Source organism: Gouania willdenowi, chromosome 1, assembly GCF_900634775.1.
Source record: "Gouania willdenowi chromosome 1, fGouWil2.1, whole genome shotgun sequence".
Lineage (NCBI taxonomy): Eukaryota > Metazoa > Chordata > Actinopteri > Blenniiformes > Gobiesocidae > Gouania > Gouania willdenowi.
This window is the reverse complement of record NC_041044.1, coordinates 23,240,471-23,265,997: the sequence shown is the minus strand read 5'-3', so window position 1 is coordinate 23,265,997 and position 25,527 is coordinate 23,240,471. Positions and strand designations below refer to the sequence as shown.

Genomic DNA, 25,527 nt, shown 5'->3' with positions numbered 1-25,527 from the left:
CAATGGTACAGGTTCAGCCACCCACTATCAGCTAGATTTACCGTAATCATGAATAATAATAATATTACATCAATTTTATATAGCGCTTTTTTGGACACTGAAAGTCGCTTTACAGAATCAAGGGATTATTCTTTCACTCCACAGTTAGTGGTGGTAAGCTACTATTGTAGCCACAGCTGCTCTGGGGCAGGCTGACGGAGGCGAGGCTGCTAAAGTGCACCATCGGCCCCTCCGACCACCACCAAAACTCACTCACACTACATTCATACTAGGCAATGTGGGTAAAGTGCCTTGCCCAAGGACACAATGACAGATACCACTGGGATGACTGCCCCCTCACTGTGGCACCTGGAATTCTCAGTGGTCTCCCATCCAACTACTAACCAGGCCCAGACCTGCTTAACTTCCAAGATCGGGCAATGACAGGCCGGTATGGCCACAAATGAACACCTCTCAGCTCCCAATTCTTATAGATTTTTTTCAGTCAACTAACAACCAGGTTAGGTAACAACTGAAGGCCAGGTTATACCATCAGTTTCCTCCGGGCAACCACACACACACAGTATATGTGTTCTTAATACACTGCCTGGCCAGAAAAATGGATCACCACCTGGGTTTAAAAGACACAATAGAGAATAAGAACCTTCTTATTAGCTATACATACATGTGGACTGCCACAAGCTACTAAAATTGGTTTAAGAACTGTAAAATGCTTTATTAAAAACTGGAAGGACAGAGAAGAAGGAATGTGGTCAGATGAAAGTTTTTGGTTAACTCATACCACGGAAAAACCACAGTAGAGCTCAGGACTATGTTTAAATTTGAAAGTAAGACCATATCTTAAGTGATTGAGACTATCAGTGAATATACCGAAGACCAGGTTTTTACCATCAATTGTTTTTTTCTTCCCTGATGACAAGAGCATATTCTGAGATGATAATACCGTGATTCATGGAGGTCAGATGGTTAAAGAATGAATCAAGGAACACAAGACATGGATTGGCCAACAGAGTCCAGACCTGTACCCTAGTAAGTATCTTTTGGATGTGGTGAAGAGTTTGTTCATTGGTCTGAATCTTCTGTTATGAATTGGTGGAATATTAATGTCACTCTATGCAGAAATAAATGTTGTCACAGAACAGGAGCTTTTGGAGACAACGTGAGGTTGTTTGTCTCATCAGCTGTTGGGTTTCTAAATAAACTGTAGGCACCATTGCCTGTACATTTTTAGGATGTACTGCTGGTCTTTATGTCCCTCATCCCACTCACGTCCATCATGATGATATCCATGGTAGTTTTCTTTTATATGTATGTATCTATGTCATTCTGCTGTTTTTATGAATGTATTGCCTGCATAGACCTCTGCTGTAAACCAAATTGCCCCCAGGGACAATAAATATTTTCCAAATCCAAATTCAAACATTGAATGCATGATGAAATTAAAGCTAGAGGATGTTTAAGGAAATATTATAGTGTGGGACCTTTTTTTTCAGCTAGACAGTGTCTATGGATCCAAATGGCATCAACATAATAGGAAGGGTTTTTCAACTGTGTGGATTTCTGTGTTTGTACCATTTAAAGCTATGTTCTGTTTGAGAACAACCGTGCTCAGATTGATCTGCTCTTAGAGCAGCACATAGCACATGATCATAGCTGCTGCTGTCAAACTACAAACATGCACAGAAGTGCCTGACCTTATTTTTAGATCTACATTGGGTTCATCTAATAGACGGTGTGTAGGCACAGCATTAAGTTGGACAGATGTGTAGTGATTTACTCCTGCATGGCCTGATTCTCTCTCGGTGCTCTGTTACTTGATGTTAGGATGAGAGAACTGGGAAAATCTCCAAAGCCCAATAGTGAATTTGGGCTAATTGAGACAAGGCAGGTGTAGAAGATGAATGTATGGCCTTTCAGTTGTTGTTTCCTGTAACAGTGCATGTGACTGATCCTTACTTGTGTTGGGGCGGTGCGCTGCTCGGCCATGGTGAGGGTACGGTGCTGCAGACTGCTGGACTTCAGCCACTGCTCTTCTTTCTTGCTCCCACATCTCCACTTCGGACTCAGTTGTCCGCGAGCCACCGTCGGACACGTCCCCCTCGTCGCCTTCAGTGCTGTTCCTGTACGGTCGCCGCTGCCAGTTTTGAATCGCTTGTTTTCTGAGACCCCAGTTTCTGGATCCGCATCCAGGTGAGCGCTCGTATCCCGCCTCACCTAGCCGGCACTGCATGTGGTAGAACTGAGCCTCGGGACAATCCTCCATGGGATGCATCTCCACGCTGTCGCTGTCGTAACCTCCTGAACCCTGGGATACCGACTTGATTCGTCCTGTTGCTCTGCAGCAAAACATGTGGTGTTAGTATAAATATATATAAAATAATCAAACAATGACAATCACATGTGGTCTGTCACATGTCAAAATAACATGATGTGAAATAACAAAAACAAAATGCCAAAAAAAATAACTCATTCTACAGCCTTTGATAGTGACTTATTCACATTCACACTCATCTCACTCAGATAGTAAGCCAGGGTTGTGGTCAATTATACTTGTAATTGATAATGAATTACAATGATGTCGTAATTATAAATGTACTTGTCACTGGAAAAAAGTTTTACTGTTGTAATCGTAATTGAATGCAGATAATTGACTTTGTAATTGGCATGGAAAATCTATAAAAAGCAATGTTAGAGTTATATGGCTTACACATACATAGTTAACAATTAGTAAAATGTGTTTCATTTCAACTTTTCACACTACCTGTCAGTACTTTTCAGAATCATTTTACCATTTAAAAAGAAAAAAAAATAAATTTATATATATATATGCCACAACAAAAATATTAATGCTAATATTTTCATTCATTAGGAAGCCTAACAATGTAACCAAAAGCATGATAGCTAATGTATTTTTTTGTGTATTTTACAACTGATTTAAGACATGGGTCAAAACCGACCCATTATCATAAGAGATGCTAACAGAAAGCTAACACAAAAGGAAGGTTAAGTTTTTTGGGGGGTTATTTAATAAAGGCTCAGCAATTGTGATGAACAGTAATTGATCTTTAGTAATTGAGAACTTCATTGTAATTGACTTAAGGGAGAAAAAACAATCAAAAAAAAAAAAAAAAAATGCTGCTCACCGTAATCATAATTGAGTAGTAATAGAACATTGATAATTAAAAAAACGTAATTATAAATAAAAAATGTAATTGACCCCAACCCTGTGGTAAGCTAAACTTCTCTCTAATCTCAATGATAGTTAAATCACAAAGCTTTAGTGATTAGATAATTCCTCTCACAATCAGAAACATGCACAAGAATCTATTGGTAATTATTAACTCTAATCTGTGAAAGGTCATGTGTGTACTGTCAGCGTGTGTCAGGGTTGTAGCCTACTTTCACCCTCTGAGTGATCTGTAAAAAGATCCATCTTCCCTGCACCATTGTTATGATAAAGCAGGTATGGATGAATTCATGTTAAATAACATCATGGGAAGCAGGTCTCTAGATATTTTTTTAAAAACCAGGCTGCCTTATTCTATGGTCAATATCACGCTGTGAATAATATATTTAGTTTCTAATTATTCACATTTCTTTATTTGTACACTTTCTCCATTATTGTAGGCAGACATAGAAAGAAAAGGGACAAAAATAGAGTCGGGATAGTCCGTGAGAGTCTGATTTTAGGCAAAATACTCAAAAGTTAGATTCGTAGTCATTCCTATAAAGCAAAGTATTCCTGAAATATCTTCTGAGGACAAAAGCATGGTTATCTAACCAGACAGTGAATTGACTGCTGTAACAGTTTCACAGAGGAAAAAAAAGTGGGGTATTGCATGAAAGACACCAATCAGAGGATTTCTGGTTGAATGAGGGCAGCTTTCACACACACAAACTGAGGGAGTACCTAAAATAGCCCCACAGCGATTACAAGTAATGAGCAGTTAGAAATATCGACGTGTGAAAAAGTAGGACAGTGTTTCCTCTTCCTTTCTCTGCATTATCGTTTTATTACCTCAACAAAGACACTGAGAACTGCAGGAAAATGTGAATCCAACCCACATTATGTCAATGAGAAACACATTTACTTCACTTCGGCCACATGCCACACTCCTCAGCTTTAACGATTTTGCATTTACAGTAGTTGAAAAAAGGCTTGACTTTAGTCGACTTAACAGGATGACACAGCAAAATACAATTACTAGTACAAAGGTCTACATCCAGGATCATCATCTGCTTTCTACTGTCACTGGCTGATCACTGGGGAGGTCCACAGACTGACATCTGTCATCGGGGGTGGACTGGCCGTCGTCCGGTGGGCCGGTCCGATCCACTGCATTGTTGTTTTTTTTTTTTTAAGAGTGAGTGGAGGCAGTCATGGTAACAGGTGGCCAAAAATTATACAAAATTGGCAAAAACGTGGCAAAAAAGAGTGTAAAATGACTAAAATGTGCCGAAAGCAGTCAAGAGTGGCCAAACAATTGACAAATAAAGAAGAACCAGGTGGTATGTAATGGCAAAGGGAAGCTTAAATTGGGCAAAATGTGGCAAACAATAGTGAAAAAGAGCAAAAATGCGGGGAGTGGTATTTATTGGGCAAAAGTGTGCTTATTTGGATGAAAATTAAAATTAAATTAAAGATGGGACAAAAACTGGATGTAAGTGTCAAGAACTTGCAAAAAATAGGAAAAAAGGGATACTTATTGGCAAGAAATTGGTAATTAAAGTATAAAGAAAGTGTCAGAACTTTTTAAAAAGGGACAAAAATGGTGCAAGAGGAAGTTGGAAAATGGAAATGGGTAAAAAGGAGTTAAAAAGTTTCCCCCTTTTAAGGTTTTCTGGGGGAATAATATTTAAAGCCACATGTTGAGCATCACTGACTTAATAACAGCTTCTTTGTGGTGTCGCTGATAATGTAGTGGGCTGGTCTGGACCAAAAATGCCAGGGCTGATTTTTTGTCCCAGTCCACCCTGTCTGTCATTAACCAAAGTAGAAAAAATCAACTGATTTAAAGCTGACAGGTTGTTCATTTCCTTAAAAACATGCAGGTTATTGGATCACATGAGCTTGTTTTCCATGACTGTAAGTATTCTGTTTACAAAAGTATAAATCGTTATCAACATTAACAGTGTTCGGACTGCATTATTTTTGCGTTGGGTTTTAAGAAATAAAAATGCCACCAATAATTCACACTAACCACAGGGTTCACCCTGCATGTTATGTTTGGTGTGTGAAATCAATGACTGCGTTGCAGATTTGTGTTTGTAGTATTGATCCTTTTACACTTATTCTTTGGCAGTCGTAGCTTAACCTGCCAGTGTGGGCTCCCCCATTAAAAGCACTCACAGCCAGGGAACCACAGGACAATGGTGACAGGAAAAACACCTCCAAGATCAAAACACTCTCAGTAATGTCTATTTTAAATGTGATGTTCATGTAGTTTTAGAGCACTTATGATAAGAGATCACACTGCCTGTTGTCATAGCTGAAAAGGAAAGTGGATAAAGTCTACTGATGAGTTTACGTAATGCTCTACATATACAAAATATACAACTTTGTTCTGAAGTCTATTAACACACAGCACCTACACACAGATACTTAGCTTCAATCTAAATATGTGGTCCAATTCTGTGCATGTTATACAAGGTGAATCTTTAGATTCTGTGCTTAGTAAATATGAAAAAAACTGTTCAATCCACTGAGTCAGCTATTTTAGTGTGTATTAGGGGTGTCCCGATCTGATATCAATATTGGATATCGGTCCGATATTAGCCTGAAAACGAATATCGGATTAAAATTTCCGGATTCTCTGATTTTAAATTTTTCTTTATTCAACTGTAGAATAATGTAGATATTATGTTGAAGGTTAAAATTTGTGTAACCAATTAGTTAATAATAAATGGGTCAGTTTTTCTCATACCTACTGTTGCTGACTATTGTTCACTGTTTGAGTGACATCACTTGATCAAGATGTAGGGAATTATTTTTTTTATTAAAGAAAAAAAAAAGAAAGAAATACGTATTTATGATTCATGCTGATATCGGATCAATATCGGTATGGACTGATACACAAAGCTGCAATATTGGTATCATATCGGAAATGAAAAAGTTGTATCGGGACATCTCTAGTGTGTATATGTATATATGATGTTAATATATTCTGTTTTGATTGTGCAATGTACTTTCTTGCCCTTATGTGTACAGGCCCATGTGTGTTTATATCTTCCCTTTTTCTATTTTGTATTATGTTTTATTTTATTTATCTGCAGCTGAAATTTCCTCTATGTGAGACTAATAAAGGTCATCTTTATCTTTATCTTCATTTTGTATTATACATTGTATATATCACACATTTTGCTAAAATGACAGAATGCATTACTTGATCTTTCCCTGAAGAAATAAATTCTTTTTTTCTTTGTTTTTTACTTAAACTTCATACAAAACAAATCTAATTCAGAGTCGTATTTGTTTTTCTGCGAACTTTTCACTTTAACATAAACCTACAAGTATTGAAAAATAATATGCAACCACAAATAAAGTTTCGCCATGAGTTACAGTAACTTGGCGAACTCGACATCGTGTTAAAAATATCCAGATCTATGTTGAGGATCTATAAATTACTGAAGACAGACGGTTCAGAGGGTTGTTTATGGGCTGTTTCTATGTGCATGTGTGGAGCCATCAGTGTTTCCCTGCGGAAGGCCTCACAGGTTCAGTGTGACGTCACAGTAGGGAGCACACTCACACCAACTGGGTCTGGATGACAGTGGTGTTAGTCACAGTGCTAGAACACGACCGCGTGCCTGAAATCTCACGCCAGGACCCAGAAATACTTCCGTTGCAGCTCCTGGGGTGAGACATCCAACCTGCATCCGAGTGCGGCTTCAAAGTGCTACAGGCTGATTCTGCTGCCTCTACAGAGCCAGAAGTCCTCCAAAATAAAAGTGCTAAGTGTTTTATTACTGAATACTCTATTGTGCTTTCACTCAGTGAGAAAATGGTTAGCATTGCTGCCTTACAGTGGAACGACAAAGACCTTTGACCCTGGTGGGTTTGCAAGTTATCTACAGTATATTCAATTAAATTCAACTTTTATTATATAATGCAATTTACAACAATAGTCTTAAGGAAAATCCCAACAAATCCACATGAACATGCATCAGCTGGGATGAAAAAAACTCCCTTTTAACGAGAAGAAATCTCCAGCAGAACCAGGATCAGAGGTGGTAGCCTAGGACCACATAGGGCTCAGCATGAGGGCCTATTGTTGCTCTTTGTAATATAGTCCTTTGATACATGTCAAAAATGCCCAAATAAGAAATGTTAACGTCTAAATGTGCAAATAAACATATTTTTCCAAAAAAAAAAAAAAGAAAATGAGCCAGCTTTAGATTCAAAATCCTTTACAGAGAAAAATGTCACACAATTAGAATATTTCCAGCATTTTAAGATATATTTCGTATAAAAGGTAATTTACCTAATCATAAAAAACTGACTTCTTGATTATGATGTACCCCAGCCACCACCAGGGGGCCCCCAAACTGCAGGTTACATTTGGTTGGAACTACAACATACCTATTACTATTGCTGGTCTACTTTTAATGTTTAAACATAGACACTGATTACTGGTATTCATTTTGAGAGTTTAGAGTCTGATTATTTCTGTTCATCTTGTGTTGTGGCCATAAACTTCCAACATTAAAGGGAACGTGTACATTTTATGTAAACATTGTGTATGGTACTAGAGCAGTGGTTCCCAACCTTTCTTGTCTTGTGTACCCCTTGAGCCTTTTTGTCATACCATGAGTACCCCCTCACTCATACGTGTTCATAATTCTCCAAAATAGAACATAACATAACGTAATATTCAACACAAACCATTTTATTTCATCTTCTTAAAATAAACACTTAATTTTCAGGCTTTATCTTCTTATTTAACTCAAATTAAACATAGAATTATGTTGCCTTCTAGGCAATAAAAAATGATAAATATAAGAAAAAATATTATAGTAAACGTTTGTATTATTAATGCTGTAATAATAATATTAATATATTATGATTATATTGTTATTAAAGAAAAATAGTAGTTGAAATTAGAAAAAAATAAGAATAAAAAAAATAAGTAATATAGATAAACAAATACAAAATAAGTAATTACCTTGCCTGTGTTATATATAACTTTTATGACATTTACCACAAAAGGAGCTTCTTTGAAAATGTCCCCTTTAAACAGGCATTTAAACTTTAAAAACAAGTCATAGCGCACACGTACCATTTTATTGACGGACTTGTGAAATGACTGAGAATATTTTTTATTATCTTAGAAATAAATTCTAAATTTTTCCACGTAGCCCCTGCAATGTGCTCACGTACCCCTGGTTGGGAAACACTGTACTAGAGGTCTAGTCAGGTAATGTTCATCATGAGTCAGCAAGACAGTCAGCGACATGACAGCTTTTCACGGCTTGTTCCAGAGCTGTTAGCGATGCAGATTGTTTTACCTGCTTTATCGTTAATAGAATATTGCCTACATATCAGTCTGCTATGAGTTTATATAGAATATTGCCTACATATCAGTCTGCTATGAGTTTATGCTCTTTGCAACAGTAAGATTCCATGTCAAACCCTTTGTTTGTTGAAAAAACATAAAACAAGATTGATGTTGACATCACTAGTACAGGTATTCTTTAAGGTTACACATAGAAACTGATCCAATTGGAATTTGTTACTAAAGGAAGTGTTGCCTAAATATCTAAACACCTTATAAGGTAATATAGCAATAATTTTACATTTTCATTTTCTTTAGTATATACAGTAACTTGCCGGTCTTTTGCGTTTTTATCCAGGTAGGTCAGTTGGATTGTGAAAAATAACTTTCATGTCTCCAGTTTTAAATATGTAAATGAAACATTTCTGAAAAACCTACTGCAAACAGCAAGAAACGACAGAGCCTAAATCAAGCTACTTTTGTGACCTATTCTTTAAACTCATTGACTGTCAAAGACGTCTAAAGACGTTAATTGTGTTTTTTGGCTGGGGTTGCTAGGAGACAGTGTGAGGAAGCTCTTTTTTGAACATCGTGCTTGTACCATGATGTAGTGACCAACTGGTGCCATGTAGGTGGCAGCAGAGCACCTTTGGATGAGAGATTACCGTTATGGTCAGAGCTCAGAGGGAGAGGAAAGCAGTTTACAAGTCAGGTAAAGGCGCTACAAGAGTTGATCCTGGGTTTTGAAAACAACCAAAAAACGGGGCAAGCAGTGAGACTCGGCATGTCCGGGAGGAGGAGGAAGTTGCGTGTGGGGAGAATGACGGGGGGAGAGACTTGGAGGAATGCCAATTTACAGTAAGCAAACCATTCAATTCTGACCTAGATAGTAAAATAATACTAATGTTGCCATCAAAAGCCTGGTCTCAGTGTTGTTTTTGTAGTTTTATAGAAGGAAACCAATGTTTAAGTGTCACTAAAGCAAAAAAACATTGCTTCAAAGTCACTAATAGTTTTTTTCAGAAAAAAACGTTTTTTGTCACAAACTGGTGATTTGTGTGAAACTTTCAACTGCTGATTATGGGAGAACAAAACAAGCTAAAACAAAAAGAAAAAAAAAATTCTGATGAAACTAGAGAGTTTTCAGATTGTCATAGTACAAAATATTCTGTAGGTCTTAAAAAATCAGTAAAAATCATCTAGAACACCTGGCAATATGGGGTTAGTAGCTCTGAAAAGGGATGGTAGTAAATGAGTTAAAGGTAACCTTTACTTACGATTGGAATGAGGTCATAAAAACTATAATTTGTGCCACTTTTCTAATAAAAACTAAAACCATTACACTCGAAGTTTTCTTTTGGTGCCAAAAACAGTAAAAATAAATACATAACATACTTAAGGCACACCCTTAAGGTCAAAACAAGGGGCTCTAAAAACATAATACAGTCTTTCACCGGACAAACAAAAAAAATTAGATCTTCTTTTACATTTCCACAGAAAGTTGTGTTTTATGCTAAATATCCTTGTTGCAAACAGTTCTGTTTCAAATCGGAGCAGAAAAACTCACCCTGTGCTGGGAGAGGATCGTCTTTCCGACACTTGGTACATTCCTCTGGTGCTGCCGGAAAGGCTGGAGTTTCTCTGTTGGGGCCAAGCAAAATAAAATCTGTTCACAAAATGTAATACGTGTAAATTTGTTTGAAGACCGTTTATTACATTTCACAAAAAATGAGAATATTTAGTTTTGTTTGGTTGTAGATTGAATCAACCTCTTTCAACTAGACTATGACAATGCGTTACAGAGAAAAACACTTTCTGCTGTTTTGCACTGCACTGCTTGTGCTGCACAAAGCTTGTTTTCTTGTTTGAAATGGAACAACGAGGAAGGAAAAATATTGGAAAACACCTACAAGAATTTCAAAAGAATCAAACCAGTTAATCAGAAACGCAAACATCCTTTCTCTAATCACTGCACCGTCACCACAGCATGAATGGCAATTAGGGATGCACCAAATATTTTCGGCCGAATATTGAAAAAAAAAAAAAAAAAAGCCACATTTGGCCTTCGGTTTAGTGAGTTAAAAGCAAGGCCGAATAGTAGCGTGTGACGCAATGACGCTATCAAACAACGTGCAGGGTTTTTGAGTCAGAAAAGTGTGCGCACGTTGCTGCTGTCCAATTCCACAACCAAGTCCGTTGTTCGCGCTGTGAGCCACAAATCCGTAAACATCCCCATCGTCTCGCTGCATAGGCTGGTGTAGCATTAGCATGGAGTGCTAACAGCCGATGTGTGTAAACAATGGCTCCAGGCAGTGACTCCCAACATAATCGGCAGCAGAAAAAATAGCGCAGTCTGCATTTACATATATGACAATAAAGTATAATATATATTCTATATTAAACTGCAGTGTGCCCTGCGATGGACTGGCGCCCTGTCCAGGGTGTACCCCCGCCCAGCGCCCAATGAAACCCGGAAATTGGCACCGGCAGACCCCCGCGACCCTGATAAAACGGGATTAGCGGGTTTGAAGATGGATGGATGGAAACTGCAGTGTTGTTTTAGCTGTTGCATAGTTGGAGAGGGAGGAGCTCACATTCTAGGAGGCGTGTTAGGCAACGTCACCTGCCAACGTGGGCAAAATCCAACTCTCCTGTTTAAAGCTGACTTTTTACAAAATGTGGAATAACAAGAGAGGAAGAAAACAGAACTTTTTTATACTATGTCCCTCTGAATGAGGCTAAAGGGATGTACATCACTGTAGCAAAACCATTAGAAAGTGATTTTTTCATCATACCTCCGTTTTAATAGACTTGAGTTTTTTTTGGAATGCATGTTTTGTTTTATTTGAAACTTTGTTTTATTTGTTGTGCTTTTTTTGAAAAGCAAAGGCTACTGGAATATCTAAAAAATGTCAGAATATTCAATAAACATTTACTTTCTTTAAAAAACACGTCAAAACATTTTCTAGGCTATTTATGCACTATTATACAAAGTAGTGAAAAACTTAACCGCATTGGATATTCGGTATTCGACCAAGCATTTATTTTTTATTTGGCTTTGGCCACAAACTTTCCTTTCGGTGCATCTCTAATGTCAATGACTCTCTTCAATAATCTACCGGTAGTCACACTTTTCTGTGAACAGAAAACCAGTCATCCATGCCTCCTCCCACAGACCAAAAATACCAGTGTGATCCTGAACCTGGTTTCCTCAGTGTAAGGAGTGACAGAGTCAGTCAGGGAAGGATTGAGGTGGGCTGGGTGACATCTCCGGGCTTTCCTTGACAGTGAAACAAGCTGCCAACTAGTGTGTGACTGTCGTGTTGATTATTCACAGCATCAGCGTGTGAACACACAGCTGAGAAGTTGACTGATCCTTAATCCCAATGAGAGGGTCTCTAAACATAGAGGAAGCCTTTCAGATCACTCATGGCCTTCAAATATAGTTGAAAAAAAAAGGCTGAATGAGGACTTTTTGGAGTTTATTCTACTGTTAATCTCCTGTGGCATCGCTGAAAACACTCCATCAGTCACTCCACAGCTTGTGGCTTAAAAAGAAGTCAAAGATTAAACATGAGCGTAGCGAGCAGTGACGATGTAGAGATTACATTTTTACTATGAAAGAAAAGCGTTTCTCTAGGACAGATCTGTAGCAGCCCACAGCTGAAGGAAGAAAAAACCTGCCGAGACCTTGAGCCAAGGCGAGAGCTGGTTACCATGGCAGCACGGGTCACCTCTCTCTACACGTGTTGGATGGAAATGTGGGTATGTGGCATTTTATGTACAGACTGCAGGCTTTCACATCTTGTGAAACTAATGCTGTGTAAGAGGGAAACCAAAGCAGAAAGTGTTGCAGATCGAGTGCTACAAATAAAGACTGATTTTTTTTTTTTTTTTAAATAAACCACACATTACAAACGCCTAGTGAGTGCATCTGTGTTAGCCTTAGCCATACATACAAGGGAACAAACTCCTGTCTCAGTCTGATACAGCCTTCAAGGAGAATTTACCATAAACTGATGCAACTGAAAAGTTGCCTTTAAGGGTTTTGTGCACGTTTTAGTGTCATTATGCATGAAAATCCACTGACAATATCTTCCTCTCACATTCCTGTAGTAAACTGGTAGTGGAAGCTGATTTAGGTTTATGTTGATAGCTTTAGGAAGCAAAATAGACCTCATCACCCTCACACAGTGTAATTATGTTATTATTTAATGCAATTGGATTTGGAGTCAAATTTGGAGTCAATTAATTAACAGGAATAAATATTTATGGTATGAATGTGCAAAATAGAATAAATAAGTTCCAGCAAAAAGATTTAAAGCTGCCGTCAACCATCTAGACATAGTGTCGGCCTCATTGATCAATAAATCAATGGCTTTGCTTAGAAAAAACAGGAGAATATACTCGCATAAAAGTGTTTTAGGTTGAAATTGTTGCTCATAAGATTCCATTAAAAATAATTGGTTCGTTGACAAATGGTCACCTGACGTAAACTTCGGAAAAGCTTTATGCATTGCATTGTGGGATTGGGAATCCCGTAGACGAATGCAACGATGGTGACAAAGCAGAAACATTTTAGTACAGATTCGCTAGAAAGAGAACAAGGGTAGTTCAAAGAAACTACATCCTTTTTCATGGTTTCGCCGCAACGCTCATAAAAATGTTATCGAGCTAAGTTTAAGATGTGAGGTCAAACTGAAATGTTCAAAGATACGATTCTGGTTTCTAAGAAGTGCTTTCTCTTCATTCTTATCGGAATTTCTTGCGTTTCTTCACCAGACAAGGATGACAGTGATTCACTGGATACCATTTTTGTTCTGGTTTGTTTTTGGTTTTCCCGGTGATATGATGTCACTCCATGAGACATTCATTTTTGTTGGCCATATTTGGGTGTTTTCACGGAAAGCCGAAATATCAACATTTGCCATTTACCACTTTTAATCCGTAAAAACACCAGAAATGTGTTTAAAATAATTTTATATCAACAATTGTTACAATATGTGACTTGAATTTAGATGAAAACTTTTGTATTGATCATATTTCTTAATGCAGTCTTTCTAAAATGGGGGTACGTGTACCCCTAGGAGTATGTGATGGTAGTACAAGGGGTACTTGAGAAAGAAGAGTATCAAATTAACAAATGAAAGCAATAAAAATATGGGGTTTTATAACGTCTATTTTTAGTTAAAAATGATAATGATAATGATGATGAAATGATCTCGATTAGAATATTAACTGAAAATACAAGGGTAAGTCTTGGTCCCACATCCTGCCAGAGATGACCAGAAATGATAAAAACTAGAAATTATTCATGAGGCACTAAATACGGCTTCATTCCACTTATTTACGAAAGAAAATTATTTTTAATGTGCGTTATCACTCGTATATTTCATCATTAAGCTTTATAGTTGTTTTTTCATAGAATTCTGAGCAAAATGTTGTAGTCCGACAAAGGGGGTACCTGGATTCAGAAACAAGAGAAAAGGGGTACTTAAAGATTGACAATCAATGTCTTAATGAATTTCAGCTCATTGAGATTAGTTAATCTTTACGTGACAAGTGATACAAAAGGTTAATACATGAACATAGTTTTTAGTCTACGACTACGTCTATGATTTATTTTGACTGGATGTTGTAAACCTCATCGTACAGATCTTTTTTTTTTACATTGTTAAACATTTCTTGAGTTACAACCTTCTTGATGAAGCTGTTGACATTTGACCAAAGAGAGATTAATACTCGTCTTAAGCCTATTAAAGTTTATTATGTTTGGGACCTGTGGTGCATTAAAGACACACTAGTCAATATAATCGATGCTTGTGCAGAAAAAAAAAGCTCCTTTAACCTCTGACTTAACTCAACTAAGTGTTGTCTGACGGCTGCTCTGATGGGCTTTCCTTAAGCTGTGTTTTTTAATTACCATAATTAAACTTTAAATTAAAACCAGTGTCTTGAAAAATGAGTTCAGCAAAATTTCAGGGTTAAAAACTTAAAATCTACAGGATGCTTGTGCCGCTGAACTGACAGAATGTACTTAAAAGAAGCCAACCTGGCGTCCGTTTCCCTTGGAGGCCTGCAGACTGCAGCGGCCCAGGCTGCCGTTTGGTGTGCTGCCACAGCTGCTGATGATCTGCAGCTGTTTCTCTGCACGGTCCGCTCGGTCCAGCAGCTCCTCAATGAACTGCTGCAGGCGCACCTTAGCATTAGCTTCTCGGGCCGCCGTCTCCTGTAGGAACTGGTCGATCTGGGCGACCTCTCTGTGGGGCGAGTAAGAGCAGTGTTAATGGGAAAGCCCTGAAAATGGCCTGACATCCTGTTTTATAAAGAGATAAACTATAAACCTGCTAAACCTCTTGAATAGCAGAAAACTACACGATAAAGTGAAATAAACACTTAAATGGGGGGTATTGTGCTTTTTTCAATCACATAGTACCATTCGATGGCACACTACAATGATGATGCAACCATATGTTGGTCTGTAAATACAGTAAATTAAAATAACTGCCTCAGATAAATTTGCTGGGAGGGAATGACATCGTAACATGATATAAATCTTGAAAAAGTCAATTTTACATAATACCCCCCCTTTAATAACTGAAGGACTTTTCAACAAAGGCTACACTAACACACACTTAAAATGAGGTCCTTTATACATTTAGACTGGACAGTAAAGATAAATACACACTAAGAGAACAGGAGCTGCTTAATTTTGATTGCAGACAGAGAAGGAACACGTTTCTACCATTTCAAGGGACAGACAGTGTGTTACCAAAGGCAAACACACACAGCATTGCTTCATGTTCTCGTGTTTTTCAGCTGTGAGTCTGTATCACATCTTCAAAATACACAGGGTCTGCATATCTAATAATACAGTAATTAAACATCACATTTGATCACAGATGTGTTAAAGATAAGTGTGTTAGTAAAAGTCGCAGATATAAGTCCCTGTCTCAATCCAGCTGTGCACGTCGTCTCATGCACACTGGTGTCTTCCCACAAACCTAAAAACAAACTTTAGTGGAGCATCCAAGTAACATACTGTACTTCTGCTGATCACATATGTTTACATGCAGTCAGATGGAAGAAGATAAAGGCCGAAAACTTTCTTCTTTTTTTTAAAAAAAAAAAAAAATGTATTAGATTAAATTTTGGTCACACAATATGTTAGATTTTAAGCATATTTGACTTTGGATATGATTTTTTTTATATGAATGATAATGTAAAATATATTCTATTAGATTGTATTGTTATTATTAATTTGGGATAAAATTCAATACATTTAGCTCTGACTTAATATAATTTATCATTAAGAATTTGAGAGAAATTTTTTTTTTTTTTTTACCATGATTTCGAAATTTCTCCTGGTACCTGACTTTGGCCTGATGAGCATGACTTATGACTGATGCTAAAACCAGTCCCGAGGCTTCATGAAGTAGTTACATTGTGTAGTAAATTGTAGTTAAGAGTAAATTGTGGTAAAAGTTGGGAGACATTGAAACTTGCAAATGTTTTTTTTTTTTTTTTTTAATTTGGGCTCCTAAAAAGTTCATAGTAACTATAATTATTTTTGACACTTCTCAATAATATAGTAAAATGATATTGATTGGAAAAATAATTACAATACAAATATATCATATCAGGCTAGTTAAACCATTTGTTTCCAACTCTGAGAACCATCTCACAGACTTCCTCTTCCCTATGGATTCCTGTTTAAAGTATAAACAGTGTCTGCTGTCCAAACAGCGCACCCAGCGGAGCTCAACCACGTGATCGAGTCATTTGACCTTGAAACAAATGAAGGAACTAAAAAAAAAAAAAAAAAAGTCCAGATTGTGACTGCAGACATGTAGCAAGTATGTAAAATCTGGATATTGTGAATGGATCTTTTGGTGCAGCACATCCATGTGGAAAACAGAGAAACAAGAGCATCTAAAGAGGACTTCTGCAGGACAATGTGTGAGACGAGCCAACGCTTAGTGCGCGATTATTGGACACAATGAACCTCATTTATCAACCTTGTGTGAAAACGGGTGTAAATATGAGTGGAACAACATGTGATTTATGAAACATTTGTATTTGACTAATCCCAGCGTACAAATGATGGGGTGTTGATAAATGTGGCGGATTAATTTGATCGTCATTCACTTGTTACGCCCTCCTTTTTCGGAAGCCCCGCCCACTGAGATCAAACACGAAAAGAAGCTTTTCCAAGATGAAAATTCTCTTATCCGAGGTGGACGTCAGATCTGAACGTACGAACGGTTGATAAATGAGGGCCCATATCTATCCAACATGCACCAATGTATTCATGATGTAATCAAGTCTAAAACCAAAACAGCACGTGGCCACACCTTAAGTAACTAAAGATCCATCAATGACACACTATAATATTTGCACCCTCCATCTTTACAAGATATATTATATTTTTTACAATATTATAATAAAATACAATCTGTGTGGTGACTATTTTGATTTTAGACTTTGCTCATTCTACGCCAACAATGAGTGAAGTTTCAGTCCATCCTGAGGAGCCAGCTTCCATCAGAGGTTAATAAGTGAATCGCCTAAATTAGGTCACTGCTGAAATTCAAAGCAGCTGTATTTTGTCATGGTTAATTATTTAAGTGTATCCTCATCTTGTTTCACCACGAACGCACACATCAATTTCATAAGTGTGTGCACGATGGGCCTCAGAGAGAAAATCGACTTCCCCTACACACTCCCAGTGGAAGAAAGACGTGCACAAATGCACCAGAGTACTGCCCAGCAGCCCAACCACTCAGCAAATGAACCACACTTAGTCAAGAAATCCATAGAAGGCATGAGTGAAGGGGATTGTAGAAAAAAAATGACTTAAAAACACAAAATATGGACAAAAACCAGGGAAGGAAGCTGATGAACTGATAAAAAGGAGAAAAACAGACATCATTCTGCAAGTCAAGCACAGGAAAGTTGCCTGAAGGCAGACAATTGGGACGTGACTACTTCCTGTTGTCAGTCCAAATTTCTGCCCTGACAGACAAACAGTCAACATGCCTCACTCTCACACAGTGACTCACTCACACCTCTGAAATAACTTCCGACAGAGGCAAAAATGGTCCTTCATGGAGGAGCAATGACGGCGTTTTCTTTGTGCCCTCATTAAAATTAAAAATATCTTCTTTTTTAACTTTATTTCAACCCTATTTCAGTTTCATGTATGATAGTTTCAGAAGAGCTAGTGTGTACAGTAGATCAAATATTAAAGCCAAAGGAGGAGTCTTTTTTTAGATTTGTCTCCTTTGTGAGACATTTTATAATATATTTTTCAATTCAACATTCAGCAATATCATAAAACAAAAATAAAATAAAACACAAAAAGTGTGTAAAAGTAAGTCGAGAAAAGATAAGAGGCTAAAAACCAAATAAAAACAGACATTATGATACTAACTGGTGATTTACAAACTGGGGGCATGCCCCCTCGGAGGCAAATTATGTCATCACAGATGAGAAGGGCCTTGTAAAATACAAAACCTTTTTTCTTTGCATTCAAAGAACTTTATTATTACTGTTTTAAACTATACGATTACACATTTGATATGAATTTTTATGAGTTTGGAAGAAGAAAAATCAAATTTTTTAACAATTTCAATGAATATTACATTTTTTTTATTATTTTTTTTTTACAAATAGTATTGACATTTTTTTTTGCGATGTGGGGGACATTAATAATGTTTCATTCTTCAAAGGGGATGCAAGTGAAAATGTTTGAGAACCACTGATAGAAATCATGATTTTAAATTTAACAGTGTGAGTTCTGCACATGCAACAGAAATAACAGATCTCCAGCCAGCACCAACTATCCTCTGCCAGATACTGGCATTTATCTGGATCAATGATCCTGATCCTAGGGCTGCTCGATTATAGAAAAAAATGATAATCACGATTATTTTAGTCATAGTTGAAATCACGATTATTCAAACGATTATTTATCAACCAAAAAGTCATTTTTTTTTTTGTACAAAAAAACATTAAATATATTCTTTAAACATAAATAAAATCCTTTAAACGCTAGAATCAAGTATGTTCACTTTTGCACAAAACAAAACACTTGTTACACGTGAAGAGAATTTGACTTGCCTTGCTTGTTTACTAAGCGTTTTTGCTGCGTTTCTCCTGCCATGTTTAAAGACCACGAGCAACAACATTCCTCGTGTTAGCCTGCAGGCTAGCTTTGGGTTTGAGAGGGGCGGGGCGGAGGGGAGGAGCTTGGATGTGCGTGGATAAAAAACTCAACATTAGTATTAATAATATGTGTGTGCCAAGCTTTATTATGTGTAGATGTCCGAAATAGTGGGTTTGTTTTATTTAGCGAATAAAACGTATGGAAAAAAATAAAATAAATAATTTTAAAAAATTAATAATAATCGCTTTTTCTCGATTATGTTATTTTTTTAACCGTTGGTTGTGATAATCAAAATCACAATCAAATTTAAATTAATTGAGCAGCCCTATCCTGATCATGGTACCATTTAAAGGATGTAACAAATGTCTATTAATAACAATACAGTTGGTCTAAATATATGGGCACCCCCATTTTTGGGAAAAATCACTATGAAATGTGCAAATTGGTGAAACTCAATGGGACAATTGAGGAACCAACCCAACATAACTGAGTCAAATTTCATAAAGATTGGTCGTTTGCACAACGGAAAATTAGTTTTTGAAACTACGCCAATGATGAGAGAGGGAATTTTTCAAATGTTGAAACTGATCCAGAATCATTATATAGATATGGATCTTTGGTTAAAATCTGTAAGGTACTTTTGATGTAATCCTGCTCAAAAAAACAAACAAACAAATAAATAAACAGAGGTTTGACAAAGGAAAATAAAAGAGCCAAGCAGAGAATGTTTAATTTGCCTTCCACCAAACAGCCAAATAAAGCGTCTAAACATGTGCAGCTGTATCAGGTAGAATTTATAAGGCAGGGCCTACTAAAGGATTCTCTTTAAATGATAATCATAATCATTGGTCAGCCTCTTACCCTGCTGCCATCATATCTGTCCATTAGTTCAGAATTGTAGTTCATTAATATTTAAGAGCGGAGATGATTGACTGAAAGGCCTGAACGAGGAGGAAGAAGGAGAAGGGATTGCTTTCACAAAGAACAGCTGCTCGTGTGATTCTGTTTTGACACCTGGATTAAATCGTGTGTCTTTGGAGGGAGACAATCCGCTAGGCTGCTTTGTACCATTGTTTCATAATGTCACATACTTGTCTGCATTCAAAGAAACGACAGAGTGAAAAAAAAAAAAAGGCATGCGTGGGATAGTTGTGAGACCAGAGGAGAGAAGATGTGAAGCTAGACAAGGATGAAAGGATGAAAGAAAAGTCGATGATGAAAGACATGAAAGCTGAAATGTGCAGTTCTGAAGGCAACCAAAAGCTATTTTGATTTCCCAAGAAGCCACTAAACCAGACCAATGATTTGATTGCAGGTTGCCCAGTGGTCAAAAAAAATAAATCTAACCTCATAACCTACAGATGGTCCAGAATCACCCAGCAGCAGAGTGATCCTGAAATAGAGCTAGGAATGTAACCATTCACTCAACTCCCGATACGATTCCATTCACGATACGATTCTCTCACGATTTATCTTACAAAATGAGGCTGTAGACAAATGATGACCAAAAAATATTCTTTTTTTTTTTTTTTTTTTAATAAAAATAAAAATACTATTTTCATTGTCAAAAGAATCCCTTGATAAACAATGCAAAACAATGCAATTTAATCAAAAATAAATCCTGAATGAAATAAATAAATAAATAAAACAAATGAAGGAAGAAGAAGCCTATTAATTTAAATTCTGGCTCTGATTTAAAACACGGTGGTGTGTCCTGAATTTAAAAATCTAAATAGATAGTGCCCTTTGCTGTAAAACATTAAAATACATACATACATACATACAGTACATACATACATACATACATGAGTCCATTTTTAAAAAGAAAAATAAACACTCAACACATCAGTGATGTTAGCACACGAGTCTGTCAATATCAGAGCGGTAACGCAGACTGTCAACAGTATCTTTAGTGTTGTCTGTTTTTCTCCGCCTCAAATCTCCCAAAGGACACGCATGTCACTTTACTCTCCTTTATGGCCAGCATGGACAGCGCCTCATAAATCCTGCTCCAAGTTAGCACAAATATTCACCGTCTTCTCCACATTCACAAAGTTCATTCATGTCCTCGTGCCATATGTTCATCCATCTTCTTCTATCCAACTGTGTGATGAATCCTAAATTGATAAAGATTATATCAAACATTACGGACATGTTTATTACTTATAATTCTCCTCTCAGATAATAATGAGTCCATTATTATAGAATAAACCTTATTACATGTAACAACATAACAAACCACACCAACAGGACTCGTTTCATTTTCTGAGCTGAGAAATTCATCTTCACTCAAGGTGTTTGCTCAGCATAGTTAACTAAATAAAGCATTTTAGCATCCACTGTTGGCATCAAAGACACATAGTGGGAGTTTTGACTGGTTGCATAGCAACGTAGCATTAAAAAGCTGCTGCTGCGAGAACTGTTGGACACATGAAGTCATTGGTACCTTTCTGAATGGAACACTGTGTGTCAAAGAGGTTAGGCAGATGTAGTTCTGCTTTGCATCGGGTAAAGACGACTTAGTCACCAATCCTGCACAACGTTCATCCACTGTGATTCACTTTTTCCATCTCAGACCTACTATGTGCTTCACAGCCGAGCGTGAATAAGCTCACTGTTAGACTGCCAGCTTACTGCCAGTGTGTGTGTGAGTGTGTGTGTGTGTGTGTGTGTGTGTGTGTGTGTGTGTGTGTGTGTGTGTGTGTGTTTCCAAACAAGCTTTCTATGACCCTAATGTGATCTCTGATAGTGCCAGGTTTGCTGATTTGAGGCTTTTTAAAAACCAAAATGAGAGAATTTGATTAAAGTACACATACTTTATTCTCATCTCATCGTATCATCTATACCTGATTTCCTACAGGGTCACAGGAGCCTTTCTCAGACATACAGTAGAACAGGTAAAATAACACAATCTATTCCACAAATGAATATGCAAAAAAGGCAGGTCAGCTATATGGAGTGCTCAATAGCGGGAGGAGGAAATATATCAATTTAGCACATGCAATGTCATTTACTAAAAAAGAAACTGATTTGTAGGCACCCAATTGTTAAAGGGCCCATGTTAAGCTAAATCAACTTTTCTGTGCTTTAAACATCATAAAGTGCTATATGGGCTTCATACACATGTCCAAAGTGTTTTTTCATTGATTCCCTCAATCATTAGTTAGAGGGTGATTTCCTCCTTTCTTACTGCATGGTGAGCCCAAACACCTCGCTCCAATTTGATGACGCGTTCCCACTTTGATGATGAATTTGACGCTGCACTGAGCTGGAGAAGCGGCGCCTCCAGGAAGCTCTCTGCCGTGATTGACATGTAAACAGACACGCCCACGAAGGTGAGCATTTCAGCATCCTTCGTGCACTGCTATGTATGTATTTTCTACAGTCTATGTATGTACCGGTGAATGCCCCGCCCCCACGCTCTGTCTAGTGTTTAGTAAGCAGCATGAGGTCGGCTACGGAGTGGGTGGGAGGAGGACTGGTCGTCCTCTGGCCCTAAGTCACCGTGCAGGGAGGAGGAAGTCAGTGTCCCGTCTATAGACACGCCCACTCATGAATATGCATAAGTAGTGTGTAGAGTTGCACAGAAAGTGACTTTTCAGAGACTAAAACTCTGGAAAACAGGTGAGTTTGGGAAAATAAACCTCAAATACTACGTTTTTGGGGTTCTTAGAACAAATGGAGATGGGTGAAAAATAGCATGATATGGGACCTTTAATATTGGCTCCAATTTGACATTGCTGATTTAATCAGGACATCCCCAGATATCTCCTTTCAAATACAGTGATATTTTTTGTGTGAATTATCATTTGTTGAATTGAATCTCCATACATCCATGTATGCTCTTTCTTGCTTTCTTAACTTTGGCCAGTTTGTGTATATTTACAACTGGAACTATACTCCTGTACGGCCTGATTTTACGAACCTCAAATATCATTGAAAAACATCTCGGCCACTTATTTATCATAACGTTTTAGCAGAATAATTCAGGGCTGTTCAGCAGCGTTGCCACTTAGCAAAACATTTATGGGTTTGAGTCTAAGCAGGGGAATAAAAATGAATGAAGGACGGAAACAAAGATAAACTGTTCCTACATTCTACAAGTGAAGCTTTATGTTTACAAATTTCCCACAGCTTTAGTGAAATAGATTGAGACACACAGGTGTTGTGATCAGATTTGTGGCTTTGCTGTCTGTGACCAGTAAAGGCTGATAGAGAGAGTCTGAGATAAAACAAAACAACAACTCTGCTGCAGCAATGAAAGCACTGGAAACATGCTCCCATTTAAGATATGTGTGGGACTTATCTAAACCATCTCTTCAACTATCATTTTTCCATTAAAATGTTTCCTGACGTCGTTTTCAAAGTAGAAGGTAAGAACTAGGGGTGGGAACCTCTGGGTACCTCATGATACCAAATACAAAGCTCACGATAACGATTATTTCACGATATGACGATACTGCAATTATCGATATATTGGTCAGAAATCAATCTACGATAATTTATAATAGTGATTCTCAACTGGTGGGTCGCGGACAGCTAGTCGAAAAAAAATAAATAGGATTTGTCTTTTATTTTGAAAGAAACTTTTTTTTGACAGGCATGCTGTGAAATGCATGTTTGGTTGGTTTAGTTTAAAAAAAAAAAAAAATTGGGTCGTGACTTAATGACAGTGGTAAAATGTGGGTCCCAGGGTGAGACCAGTTGAGAACCCCTGATCTATGACATAACAAGAAAAAAAAAGATGAAGCGAAAAAATACTATTTTTATTTTACATCTCTGAAAGACAATAAATTGAAAAAAATGTCCTTTGAACAGTGACACTATTTTAATACAACATTTCTGTAAATAAGTGTCAACATACCAATGTAAACTAATAAATATCTCCAACAGTGCTTTCTGTAAACAAAAAACAGGGTCTTTCTTACCAGAACAAACAGTGACAACATTTTTGTTGCGAGCATATCGATAATCGACAGTGCGAAAAAATTTTTTTTTAAAAATTGTGATATATCGCCATATCGAGATATCGTCACACTCCTAGTAAGAACAACTAACATTTGTTAATCATAAGGATAATGAGTGCACAGCGGTCTCTCACAATACAATTTTTTCATTTTTGTTGTGTTTTTTTTTTTTGCTTTGGTTATCAGGATTATCATCACTGTGCAATTTGTTAAAAACAACACCCTATAAGCTATATAATGAGTTTGTGTAAAGAAAGTGCATCTGACTTACTGCTGTTTGTGGTTCAACTCTGTCTCTTTGTTCACCAGGTCCTGCTTCAGGTTAGCCAGCATCTCCACAGAGACGTCCACCTGCCGGGAGAGCTCCGACGCCTTGTCCTCCAGGTCTTGCTTCTCTTGGCTCAGCCGTTCACTTTCCTGCTTGGCCCGCTCCAGCTCTGAGCTCTTCCTCTCCAGCTCTGCCTGAAGGCGGCCGACGCGAGCCGCTATTTTCTGTTCCACCTACAACACAGAGAACCACGGTGACATGATGTCTTATGTTGATTACAATAGTGAAAAACACCTATGATGGATGAAGGAATGTATCTATCAAGATATGATCCCCTAATGATTAAGAAACTATAATAACAATCATTAAAATCTACTGTATATATGAATCAAATCTGGATTAAATAGATTTATACAGATACACATTGTTTCCTCTGCCAAGGAGGTAATATATATTCACCGGCCTTTTGTTGTTGTTTGTCTATTAGTAAAATTTTGTCAAAATCTGTGAAGTACTTTTGACGTAATGCTGCTCAGATACGCCATGGAAGACTCAATTAAATTTTAGAGGGAATCCGAATCAATATACTGATTCTGGGTCAGTTTATAATATCTAAATTTCCCTATGGTGAAATTTCAAAAATTCATATCCCTGATTGTACCCGTAATTGACCGTTCTTTATGAAATTTGACTCAGTTATGTCAGCTTGGTTTCTCACTTACCTCACCGATAATCTGTATCAGAACCGGATTATATGCATTTCATCAACATTATTTGAAACAATTGGAGCAGCCTTTACATTTGGACCTACTGTATCATTATAAATGATGTACTGTATCATTATTAATGATACAGTAGGTAAAGTGTGAATGATCCTGGTACCATGATCTGGATCATTGATCAGATTTGGTGCTTGGCGTAGGTTTGCGTTCTCTGAGTGCTCTGCTCTAGTATCTACAGTAATGTTAAAGTCTAAAACTAAATAAATACATGTTTGTGGCTTAATCCAATTCTTTCTACAACAGCTGATTCATTTGAGGGTCAGACAGATGTCATTTCATATTGGGTACTTGTCCTCTCAGAGGTAGATGAATAGTCAGTTTAGATCAGCGATTCCCAACTGGTGGGTCGGGACACAAAAGTGTGTCGCAGAGCTGTACTGGGTGGGTCACGGACAGGTGGTCAAATATAAATAAATACTTAATGTCTCTCATGTTGGACTTGTCTTTTATTTTGAAAGAAGCTTTTCTTTTGACAGGCATGCTGTGAAAAGCATGTAGCACAGGAAAATATATAGATTTATTAAAATTAAAATTAAAATGATGTATGTGTTTTCAACAGCTATTTTTGAAAAAGTAAATGTGTTTGGTTGAATTCTAAAAAAGTGGGTCGACATTTATTGACCGTGGCAAAACGTGGGTCTCAGAGTGAGACCAGTTGAGAAACCCCTAGTTTAGAGGCTCAAATGTACATCAGGGTGCCCAAAGATAACACACGTTTGCTCAGGGAGAACCTGCAAACCCTGAACAGTAGACGAATAGCCATCAAGGCTTAAACTCCAGAATCCAGTAATGCTGCACTGACCATCCAGTGAACACAGGAAAATATGTTCTTTTTACTAAAAGTTTCAGT

General features: G+C 37.4%; 1 protein-coding gene across 3 annotated transcripts in view; it reads right to left on the bottom strand.

Moving 5' to 3' along the window:
* The window catches only part of fbxo41 (F-box protein 41), a 78,576-nt gene that overhangs the window by 14,011 nt on the left and 39,038 nt on the right, over positions 1-25,527 (bottom strand). For all 3 annotated transcript variants that reach the window (XM_028455991.1, XM_028455982.1, XM_028456000.1), the window contains 4 exons: positions 23,899-24,128; positions 14,545-14,752; positions 10,060-10,133; positions 1,957-2,336 (listed from right to left, as the gene is read on the bottom strand). In XM_028455991.1, the coding sequence (XP_028311792.1) occupies positions 1,957-2,336; positions 10,060-10,133; positions 14,545-14,752; positions 23,899-24,128 (892 nt within the window). The remainder of the gene's footprint in view (positions 1-1,956; positions 2,337-10,059; positions 10,134-14,544; positions 14,753-23,898; positions 24,129-25,527) is intronic.